Source organism: Saccostrea cucullata, unplaced genomic scaffold, assembly GCF_032062105.1.
Source record: "Saccostrea cucullata isolate Sc308-1 unplaced genomic scaffold, CSIRO_AGI_Scuc_v1 ctg146, whole genome shotgun sequence".
Taxonomy (NCBI): domain Eukaryota; kingdom Metazoa; phylum Mollusca; class Bivalvia; order Ostreida; family Ostreidae; genus Saccostrea; species Saccostrea cuccullata.
Window position 1 is genome coordinate 730397 of NW_026919274.1, and position 12463 is coordinate 742859.

The 12463-nt window shown below is 31.6% G+C and overlaps 2 protein-coding genes across 2 annotated transcripts; both read left to right on the plus strand.

The window, feature by feature from the left end:
- The first annotated feature begins 2036 nt into the window (after positions 1–2036).
- On the plus strand, positions 2037–10836 carry LOC134283519 (bone morphogenetic protein 1-like). Its single transcript, XM_062766011.1, has 15 exons — positions 2037–2155; positions 2495–2682; positions 2957–3131; positions 4911–5098; positions 5298–5451; positions 5661–5869; positions 6436–6583; positions 6895–7079; positions 8254–8377; positions 8479–8663; positions 8887–9082; positions 9215–9271; positions 9592–9639; positions 10080–10146; positions 10284–10836. The coding sequence occupies exons 1-15, from the start codon at positions 2101–2103 to the stop codon at positions 10405–10407; spliced, it is 2103 nt and encodes a 700-aa protein (XP_062621995.1). The 5' UTR covers positions 2037–2100; the 3' UTR covers positions 10408–10836.
- LOC134283695 (cubilin-like) lies at positions 2533–9093 on the plus strand. Its single transcript, XM_062766186.1, has 10 exons — positions 2533–2682; positions 2957–3131; positions 4911–5098; positions 5298–5451; positions 5661–5869; positions 6436–6583; positions 6895–7079; positions 8254–8377; positions 8479–8663; positions 8887–9093. Exons 1-10 carry the CDS (start codon positions 2533–2535, stop codon positions 9091–9093), a joined length of 1725 nt encoding a protein of 574 aa, XP_062622170.1.
- Positions 10837–12463: the final 1627 nt, after the last annotated feature.

The following is a 12463-nucleotide window of genomic DNA, read 5'->3' on the forward strand; positions in this document are numbered from 1 at the left end:
CTTCCATGACACTTGATACCACTTCTGATGTTTAAGAGGTCCTTATTTGCTCTGCTCCAAAATTTGTATAGTTTTAAGAACATTTGAACTTGAATACTGTTCGAATTCCTTATCTCCATATATTTCACTCCTTCTTCTTTTTTTCAAGTTATTTTTATTTCTATCATTTTTTTTCTAATTTCTAATTGGAAAGATATTGTTGTGAATGGAAGCTAGAAGTAAATACACAAAAAAACTAATGCTATGGTATTTTCTAGTAAAAACCTTAAAAAATTGAGTTGTAAAACAATGAAGTTTAAAGAAGATGTTATTGATTTTGTTGATGAATATAAATATTTGGGTGTTGTCCTAAAAAATAATGGTAAATTGAAATATGCATGCGAGAATTTAACAGGTAGAGAAAGGAAAGTATATTTTATGATCAAATCAAAATTACCAAACAATGTTAGTCTCTCAGGAAAGGCTCAGTTTAAGATATATGAATCATACATTATACCAATTTTAACTTATGCTTCTGAAATCTGGATAAGTGATTTTAAGAAAATTACAAAAGACTTTGATAAAACTCCATTTGAAAAAATTCAAAATTTCATCTTGAAAGACATTTTAGGGGTCGATAATAAAGCTTCTAATTTAGCAGTTAGAGTAGAGTTTGGTGCACTTCCCATTATTTTCAGAATTTATAAATTATTATTTAGATATTATTATAGATTAAAAAAACTTGTTGCAGATCAAGAGAATTCAAACTTACTTTTACAACATGCATATTTAGAGGATGAAAAACTTGCAGGAAGTGGAAAAACATGTTGGCAAAACTGTATACAAACTATACTTGATGAAGTTATTGGTTCAAATGCTAATACATTATCAATAAATGATTTTGAAAATAATTTGAAAAAATGTTTTGAGAATATAGTTTTTAAGGATATAATAAATATAAGAGAAAAAAGGTAATGGCAAATTACCATTCTACAGCCAGTTAATAAGTCAAGGGAATCTAAACAAACTTGAAATTCAACCATACTTAAATTTTTCCATTTCCAAGAATTTTCGTTCTTTTTCGACTCGATTGAGAATAAGTGCCCACAAATTACAGATAGAGGTTGGCAGATATTGTAATTCAATTATACCAAGAGATGAAAGATTTTGTATTAATTGTCAAAATGTCGTTGAAGATGAACATCTTTTTTTTTATTTGTATGTCCTCTTTATAAACATCTAAGAAGTGAATTTTGTACACTTTTTAATAATACATGTATATCTTATGAAATTCTTAATCCAGCAGATGTTAATTCTACAAGAAATATTTGTAACTTCATACGTGATGCATGTAATATAAGAAAATCTATGTGACTATATATATATTTCATATTTGTTTACTGTATGTATGACCTGCGCCACATGTGGTTTTTGTCAAATTGAATGAATAAATAAATGAATTGCTAAAGTTTAAAGCATAAACATTTTAACATTCAAACGTAATAGTGTACTGAATATATTAGGACAATATACAAATAAGACTAATGAATAACATTTCCCCCATTGGGTGGAGGATGTTTCAAATACGATGTTATTCAATAAAATACGATTTCTCACCAATAATGACGCAGATCATTGCACAATAAACATGTATCTAGCTCAACGTTTGCGTCGGCTTTTCTGGTAATGCACGAAAAAAATCATTTTCAAAGTTATATAATTATATATAGTACATAGTATAATTGATTTTACTTCATGTTACATTTTTTGCATTTTTTTCCAGAAATTATATATTTTTTATTTTAAACAAAAATGACAAAAAGCACTTTTTTTCTGTGATTTTTTTTTTAGTTTTTTATAATGAGGACTTAAAACTGCGGTATCTTTATATAATTTTTCTTTTATATTTGCATATAAAAATATAATTTTATACTATACTACATAACTTTAATAAAAGCAATGTGTATTACAATAAAAGAATGAAAGAAAAGATAGGTTATTCAACTTAACGGATAATCAATCGTATCTAGCACATCCTTAAAATCACGTCACGTGGTTCTTAAAAAGTGACAACCGGACTCTGGGTTATAATACTCCAATGTACCTTTAATTCGGTATAGGATGAACATGTATCTCTTTGTCCTCTTGATTTTGCTTTCTCCATTTCTTGTGAAGGGTGAGTAAAATTAAAGTTTTATGTTAAATTTAGACATATTTAAATAGAGAGACATTCAGGACTGAATTGTACTAGATAGAAAATGATGAAGATGGATATCTAAATTTGCTTTTCAACTACATTGTAGTATAAAAAGTTTTTAGATACTTATGAAGCGTGTCATATATAACTCTTGGTAAAAATATGCAAAATATTTTCTATAAATTTGTAGTAAAGACCCTCTGTATGCATAAACTTGAGTGCTCATAAAGCTTTTACTCAAAGAAGGTAAAACAAATAAAAGCAGACAATGAAAAACAAAGAAAAAAGAGAAAATCTCATTGATATACCCCTGTTCAGGTGATTGTCATGGTAACCAACTTACGGCGGGAAATGGCATGATACAAAATGAAGGCTACCCTTATAACTATAGCAACAATCTCAACTGCTCATGGACCATCCGTGCATCCTCTATGGAACAGGTCATCCTCACCTTTTACACGATCATGGTGGACGACTGCGAAAACTGCGAATGTGATTATGTTCAGGTAAAGCTCATTATCCTTTTTTATACTAAAAATTATAGGAATAATTCAAATATATTCAGTATCAAGAACTAGTCACATGTTCTTTACTTAAAGAATTGTAACTTTGCATTTTATTTTTATAGATATATTTTTAAAATTATCGTCATTTTTTTAAAAACAAGAATTTTACTTTAACATTAATGATGCCAAATGATGCTTTCAATTAAACGAATTTATAACACAAATATGAACATAAAAAATCTTATATATAGAAAAGAATTTGATAATTTTGCAGATAAGAGACGGTCCTGAAATGTCAAGCCCAGTAATTGGTAAATACTGTGGAGAGATCACGCAGCCATTTTCTGTCATATCATCAGGCAATGCCATAACTGTAGAGTTTATGACGGATGAAACCAGCGAAGGAGAAGCCTTGAATGGATTTACAGCAAACTACACATCTATACCTAGTAAGAAATAACTACACAGCCATACATAATTAGAAATAACTACACATCTATACCTAGAAAACAATAATTACACATCTATACCTGAAAACAATAACCACATCTATAACTAGAAAACAAGAACTACACATCTATACCTAGAAAACAATAACTACAAATATATACCTAGTAAGCTAAAACTACACATCTATACCTAGTAAGCTAAAACTACACATCTATACCTAGAAAAGAATAACTACATATCTATACCTAGTAAGCTAAAACTACACATCTATACCTAGAAAACAATAACTTCATAGTATACCTAGAAAAATAAATAACTACACATCTATACCTAGAAAAAAAATAACTACACATCTATACCTAGAAAACAATAGCAACCATCTATTCCTAGAAATCTAAAACTACACATCTATACCTAGTAAGCAAAAACTACACATCTATACCAAGTAAGCAAAAACTACACATCTATACCTGTAAGCAAAAACTGCATATCTATAACTTGATAGTATTAACTACACATCTATACCTAGTAAGCAATAACCTCACATCTGATTCTAGTACGTAATAAATACACATCCATACCTAGTAATCAATTACTTCAATAACTACACATTCATAGCTAGTAAGCTTAAACTTCACATCCATACCTAGTAGGCAATAACCACACATCAATACCTAGTAAGCTATTACTAGAAACCCATACCCAGTAGGCAATAACTATACATAAATACCTGGTAACTAGTAACTACACATCTATCCCCAGTAAGCAATAACTACAGATCTATAAAAAGTAAAAAAAAAATAGCTACACGTCTTTAAAAAGTAAACAATAACTACACATCTATGAATAGTTTACAGCAACTACACATTTTTAAATAGCCAACAATAGCCTCAAATCCATACATAGTAAACAATAACTACACATCCATAAATGTTCTTTGTAAACAATAACTACACATCCATACCTAGTAAGCAATAACCACACAACTTTATCTAATAAATTTTAACTACAAATCAATGACTTATAAGCTACGTCTACACACCCATACCTAGTAAGCACTAATTACATACCCATGCCTAGTAAGCAATAACTACACATCCAAACCTAATAAGCTATTACTACACATCCAAATCGAGGAAGCTAAAACTTCAGTTCCATGTTAGGTGAAGTATAACTTCATATCTGTACACAGTGAGCTCTTGCTACTTGGATTACATCCAAGTGATATGCTATATTGACACATATTCATAACTCGTAGGCAATATAAGCCACACAACGGTACCAAGTAAACTATAACTACACACCTATACCCGATAAATAACGATACCTTCATACCCTATTAGTTACTGAGTATTATGAATACACATCTCTATACCACGTATCAAGTAGGCCATAACTACAATCCTTACTTGGTAAGCTGTAACTACATATTTGGGTGTTTTATAACTTGCTAGGCACGGATATGTAGTTAAACTTACTATTGAGTGATTATAAGTAAACAATTTATATTCAGCAAGCTGTCAGTATACATATGTACACAAGCAGTCTAAGTAAGTCATAGCTATCCATCCATGACAGTAAGCTTCAAAAGTATCATACTTGGTAACTGAACATTCATAATCAGGAAGTAAGAGCTAGTCCATTCACAAGAAGCCATTAGTGGAACAACATTGTATGCTAATTAACCAAAGTAATTTTGAATACTTAGTAAATACTCACTGATGTCGAACAATCATATAAAAACTTTTAAATTCAAACATACAATTCTTTATATCCAGTGTGTGGTGGGAACTTCACAACCATGAACGGTACCATCATGTCCCCTGCTATTAACAACATGTACCCACACAACGCAGACTGTGTATATCAGATCACTGTTCCTCCAATGTACCAAGTCTTCTTCAAAGTAGAGAGGTTAATCCTACAGGATAAAGGAGAGGACAATATCTGCTCTGACTATCTGCAGGTAGGTTAAATATTATTCAAATGATGAAATCTCATTAACGAAAATTATAAAATGAAATTAATTTCTTTTACATATACATACTTTTACTTGCACAAAATGAATGGTTAGTTTCTAAGTGGGTATATGTTTGATTATATTTCTGTAAATGTTTGGTCCGAGAATTTTGTTTTTAAAATGAAGTATTTTCACTACCTTGCAGCTAAAGGAGACTGCGAGTGGTATGGACTTGGGCAGATATTGTGGAGAAATGGACAGGTTTAGCGTTATAACATCAGGAAACACAGCCTACGCTAGGTTCGTCTCCGACAACCTGACCACGGCACAAGGCTTCACCGTGTTCTGGGATGCCATTGGTACAGAGTGTTCAAAACATTATATTTTTGCATATTAAGGATCTAATGGATTATATAATAAAACATTTCAGGAATCTTAAGAGCTAAATTCATGTCTTTTATCAAACATTGACAATTTCAAAAGACACAATCTGTCAAAAAATAAGTTTTAAATGCAAACAGCCAGACAGCAGCAGATTTGATAGATGTAATGATATTTCTTCATCTAGACTGCACAAATGAATACACAATGGCCAGTGGAATGATCAGCTCTCCGAGTTTTGGAGGTTTGTACCCTTCTAACACCAACTGTACCTATAGAATCACATTACCAGCAGACAAGAATGTCTTCCTGAAGTTTTCAGTATTTGAACTAGAACAACAGGCAGTGGAGGACTCTGTGGAAACGCCAGGACGGGATTGCGCCGACAGTCTGGAGGTATGTTCTGTTCATGTCTGTATACTGTAAAAGTGGTTATTTACGCTGGTTGTGACTGTCAAAACATCACTTTTTCAGTATATAGCGTCTTGTGTGTGTTAGAATGTTGATCTTATTTGCTATCATGTATAATATATACCACAGTTTTTTGGGACCTAAGCTAAAATTTCACGTAAACCTTAACAAATTAGCAATTCTTACTATTTTATACTTAAAGTAATTATCTTGATGTGATAAAGTTGAAAAGCAAGCTTCTGGGGTGTTTGTTTAGTGTGAAAAATTAGTTATTAGAACTATATAGCTTATAGACGAATAGCATTTGATGTAAAATGAATATGTACAGACGAAATACCCAATATTTCTTCTGCTTTCATGCAAAAAGATTAACTGTGAAAGTGAGATATCGATATCTCAAGCATTTGATAACAAACAACCTATGAAGGTGATAAACATGATGAAAACAATAAAAAGCTTTGTAAGTTTTCTTCTTTAAAGGCATACAGAAATGGTTTTATTATAAAATTCTACTCCTGAAAAATGAAATATGTTCCCTGTATATCCTTCAGATATATGACTCTGGCAGACAATTGGAAGCTTATTGTGGCCTCAGAGATCCCTTCAGCATTATGTCTACATCTAATATGTTGTTTATGACATTTATGACAAATTTTCCTTTCAACCGTCAAGGATTCATGGCGGAATATGAAACTTCAGGTCGGTATAAGTAACCGTTTGGTACTACAGTGGAATTCCAGTATCTTTCATACCATAATAAAATGTTATTTTCGTTGACTTTAATTTTAATTAAGACATGCACATTAATGCATAAGAATATGTTTCTTTTGATATGTTTTTGTTAAATATTTTACTACACGTATTAAATGCCATTTAAAATTAAAACAGCAACAGTTTGGGGATAAATTTACACTACTGCGTAGAATATGAACAAACATGTCCATTATGCATCAATAAATCTATTGGTCCATCCATGAATTTTTTTTTTTCAATATGTTAACATTTTATAGATCCTGAAATGATATATACTGACTACAGTGGGATGATCACGCCTCCCCTGTTTCGATTTATGTATGCACATAACATAAACAAGAATTTCACCATCGCCAGACCACAAAATGAGCCCATCTTCCTGACAGTGATCAATTTTGAAGTGCAGGAGGCGGTCAATGGTACCTGTGTGGATTATATCCAGGTATGTATTAATGAATTTCAAGGACATTCTCCGAGTACGATCAATTTTTAAACCACGACAGGCTACTACCGATAAAGTTGATCTTACAGGGATTGCAACAATCTCGTCAAATGTAAACATTTTGAGAATCTCTTTGTCGTTGTAATGAGTGTGTTTGCAAACACAACACATTCTGTAGTAGTATATTGTGTGGTATACTTCATACCAATTGTTAGTCCATTGTATTAAGCTAAATTTGACTACGACATATTCCGTGTACCTTATAAGATAGGGGTTGTGGTGGATGTGACGGATCGACATGCTTACCCTTCCTAGTTGATTTTATTTCTGGAAGTTCAAAGATTCAAGTGTTTCTATCCTGTTCACAGATTTGTTTCGTTTAAAGGTTTTATAAGATCGAACAATATTATCTATCTTCACTTTTGTCATTCATATCGGACCAAAAAGTGCTGGTGATAGTGATGATGTATTATATCTTTGATGACATCATTGGGGACAAAGAGGCATTGGTTTTTGAATGATACTGAGTAACTTCTGATTCCATTAATTTACCGTTTTTCTGTGGAATAAAAATTGCCAATAAATGTTGTTTTTTTTTCATTCGAAGTTTTACGACATTGTTATTTAAAGTGACAAAAAGTTATAAGATATATAGATGAAAAATTGCAAATTAGGTAGAATATTTAAGAAGGAATATCCAGATATTATCATATACTGTATACAGTGTACTGTGTAAATACATGTATGCAGGAAATTTGATATTGGAATAATTTACAACTAGAATAATCTAGATATATGAATAAATAAATCTGATTTAGAATATAACTTTTTCATTTTTGTAGCAGTCCTAGAAAAGTAAAGGAAAAATTTGACTATGCGTCACTTCAGAATTGTAATTGCAGTTAAAAATTTTATTTGAAATTTTTCAAAGAAACACTAACTTGATTTTAAGCTTATTTTGGGACCACAAGATGGTATCAAAAAGGACATTTTATCGGATTTCCTATAGTTTGATGGAGCGTTGTCAAATTTAAGATACAGTAAAATGATACAAAAGTTTTTAATTTGTATTTGAAAATGACAAGAAAAATGAAATTCACCACAGTTCACAAAGAGCTATTTTGAATTGTAACAAATACTCTACTGTTTAAAATTTCTTTAAATTTTGAAATAGATAGGCTTTGACAGAACGTGTGGAGAACAAGACCCCATGATGTACCTCTTCTATGGATCTGTATCATTTAGCTTCGTATCAGATTTGTCCATTTCCGGTGCTGGTTTTCAAGCCCAGTATGACGGTAACTCCTCTACATTTACATCCACATTTTTGTTACTCTTTATATTGGCTTTAGTTTTGAAATTTATGATAATACCTGTTTTCCTGTTTTCTGTTCTTCAGTATGCAATACGACCATCACTGACGAGTCTGGTATGCTTCGCTCGCCTGGTTACCCTGCCGTGGTATATGAAAATATAACATGTACCCGCACACTCCGACAAACATATCAACGGGTATTCGTCATCGACTTCACTGATTTTCAACTCCCTCCCAAAGTCAATGGAGCCTGTGAAAGCTATGTCATGGTATTTTTCTTTGACATTTTGATAACTTGAAAGTTCTTGCCCTTTATTTCTCTAAATCTTTATGTTGTTGCTGAACTGAAAGCAAGAGCAAAACACCCCTGCATTGCTTCTTTCTCTCTTCTTTTGCGAAACTTGAACGTGACTTTAAAGTCTTATATCAAAAGTTTATAATCAAAAAAAAATTATAAGAAAAGAAGTGGAATTTTTGAACAATTTTTTTCAGATAACTGACCTACATACTGGGGTCATTGGGATCACGACAGAGGTCAATGGCCAGATGATGATGGAGACCAGACTTTGTGGAAATCGAGGTCCTTTTAACGTCACAATCAAAGCCAGGGAGATCAGCATCATGTACAAGTCCCTATTCTCAAGAAACACGTTTGGTTACAGCATGAACTTCAACATTTCCGATATACGTGAGTTTTAAAAAACAATTAAAATGTTCTGCAAAAATTACGACATCTTATGACATGAACTTGTATAAATAGATAAATAAGAAACGTAATAATTGTTGAGCCGCACCATTATTTTATCCATTTTTCATTCAGCAACGACTACAACTTCAACAACAACGCAAGGTCCTTCTCAAACAACGACTGTTGAAGGTAACTTATCAATAATAAACAAATATAAAAAGTAAAAATAAAACAAGATTAACCTTTTCAAATTGTGTAAACTGAAAAATATAGTGAAATGGAATTATTGAAAACTTATGTATCTCTCAAATACTAAAGTATTTCAATGCTTTGTGTTTTTTAGCGGAAAAAATACTTTTTTTGCAAATAAGAAGAAATATAACTTAGATCTGTTCTTGAACAATTTCTCTTCTTAATGACCTAGGGATAAAAATTTTAGATGCAGTTTTCTAGGTCTTTCATGTAAATGTGCAGTATTATTTACTGTTCTCTTGCTTAATTTTTAACAGATGATGGACCAGGGACAACACTCAACAATTCTCTTAGTGTTCCAATAAGTTAGTACCCTCTTTGTCATTCATCTAAAAATAGGCTTACTTTGTTAAAATTGCATGAAACGTGAATATAATGAATATTTATATTCTTAAAAACCCTAAGCTGTTTGAGTTTTTTTTTCAATACATTATAGAAATCATACGTACTTAGTAATGCTTGCCTGCAAGAACATCAAAATTTATTTCTTACGTATGACTTAACATACCCCAGGTAGTTCAAGGACTTCTGGATTCATATTCGATACTTAATTGAGTTATACAGTGTATATGCTATCCCTTATTAAAGTAATTTAGAACTGAAATAGCACAAAACATATTAAAATAAGAAGTAGCTTTCAATCTCCAATTGTATATATTATTGATTTTTCTTTAATTGAAAAAAAATGTTCTTACATTTTTTTCACTTAGTGATGATATTCAATGTTTCTTTGTTTTTGTTTCAGTTGTGGCCATCATCATTATCAGTGTTCTCCTGTTTATAATTGCTGTGATTTGCATCATAAAAGCAAAGTAAGATTTCAACCAATTTAAGATAATAAATCTAGTAAAAATAATATGGTATACCATCACGTAAGTTTAACAGTAATAAATGTACAATTACATTTTTTTTTTAGATCACAAGTTTTGATGATTTTTTGTTATTACAGGAGCTCACAGAATAACACTGGAAGTTTAGAAATGCTCGCGGTGCGCAGAACACGACAATCGGCTGCCTTGTATAACCCTGCATACGAGTCAAACGACGAGTTGAACGGAGGAGAATTCAAATAAACCATACATTCGGAAGCTATTGTAGCCTTGCGTTCTACCCAAATTGTGAAATTCCAGTGTTCATATTTGTTAAACTGTGATATGTCATTACACTTCATCACCGACCATTTCAACATCCGGTTGTTGCATCCATAGTAAACCTGACGACATCATAAATACGTATGGCATTGCGGTGAAAGGAAATGTAACGGCCATAATATAATCCAGAGTGATTTACCTTTCCAGTGTTATAGATCCTTATTTATAATAATTTCCATCATATCGTAATCAATTATTATGTAAGATCACTTACTCTTTAATCGGATTGTGGTTAGAGTATTGCTTGTATGACATCCTGAATATAGCCTCGTAGAAGGAGGTGCAGATATTTAGAGACATTACAAATCAATGATGTTGTATATACATGTCAATCTTGTCCTTATGTATGTGTGTGTGGACTTATATGTAGTAGTATATTGTAAGCGAACTTGATTCGCCTTTGGTGCATGTTGATCCGGTGATCCATAAAAGAGAGTGTTATGATAGTTATACATCTTTTATGTAAATAGAGAATATTATTAAAACTGAGAAGTGCAAATAAATGTTGTGAAGTCTTTACTTCCTCAAACATTTAATTAAAAATGTATGTTGATGACAGATGAAATCATCTATACGACAGAAAAATTGAACGCACTAAATAATTTAAGACCAATAAGATATTCAGACTGATTTTTTTTTAATCTGAAAAGCTCTTAATTTTGTTTCTTTATTAGTCTACCTAAATGTTTTTTTGTAATGAAGCAGACTTCATTCAAAAACCTCTATATGAGAAGAAAAAAAACTTGTTACCTTTCACTAGACATTCAGAAATATCAACGTTTCATCAAATAGTTTTGCACATTTTGACTCGATATTTCTCACCCAACTTACAATAAATCACTACAAATTTACTTAATCACTAAATTGTATGACAAATTAAACGAGACGACCAGCTTTTCCATCGTCACCTTCTTTATGCAATATTATTTTCTTTTAATCTGCATATGGTGCTTATACTTTCCAACTTAAGACTCAAGAGCATGAATACCATCAACTTTTAAACCGAGGCAGGCTACATACTAAAAAGTTGATATTACAGAGATTTCAACAACCTAGAGGATTTATATATCGAAGATCTAAGACATAATCATCCAATGGATACACGTTCTTACAATTAAAGCCCTGCTGGACACGGCATCACTGGTGACGTAAATATAGCCGAGAATGAGGACCTTAAAATACTTCTTTAAAATGACCAAAAATTAGGGCATCCCGGTCTTTCAATTGGTGTCATAATTTTATAAAGGTGAATTCTGTGGAAGATTAAGCTTGACAGTGGATTAGACACGAAAAAGAGTCTCTGTGTCATAATTTATTCAAATTATTAGGGGCATGATGAAATTTCCGATTGTTGGGCAATATCAAAACCATATATCCTCTTGTGATCAATAATTTAGAACAACACTATCTTCGATTGTACTGTCATTATTTTTGTATTTTAAAGGGACTTGAATTTAATTCTGCAAGTGGTAACCCAACTTATATATCCTAAGCAATCTTTCTCAGGAGAAGATTCATTAGATCATATATCAATTTTTAATATTTTAATCATTTAACCACCACAATGAATCCGAATTACCATACTCCTACTAGATTCCTAGATTTCACACAAAATATCTTTGCAAAACGCTTTCCAGTTAATATTCTAAAAGCCTCTTTCTTTGCTTCGCACTAAAATATTAAATCGCACAAATGTAAATACAGTGTATTTAATTACAAAAACAACGCATTGAATACATAAATTTAATTATAATCATAATTGCTGTTATTGGGGAAGTGGTGCAATGAAATATGGAGATAATGAACAGGATTCAGGCTCAAAAGTCCATCCAAAAAATACAAATCAGGAGAAAAACACAAACCTCTAATACATCAGAGGTCGGATCAGGTAATGTGGAAGAGATAGCATTCCCTGCAGACTTGTCACACCTGCCGCGTACTCCTTGTCATAATTGGGGGGAAATAGTGAAATCCTTAG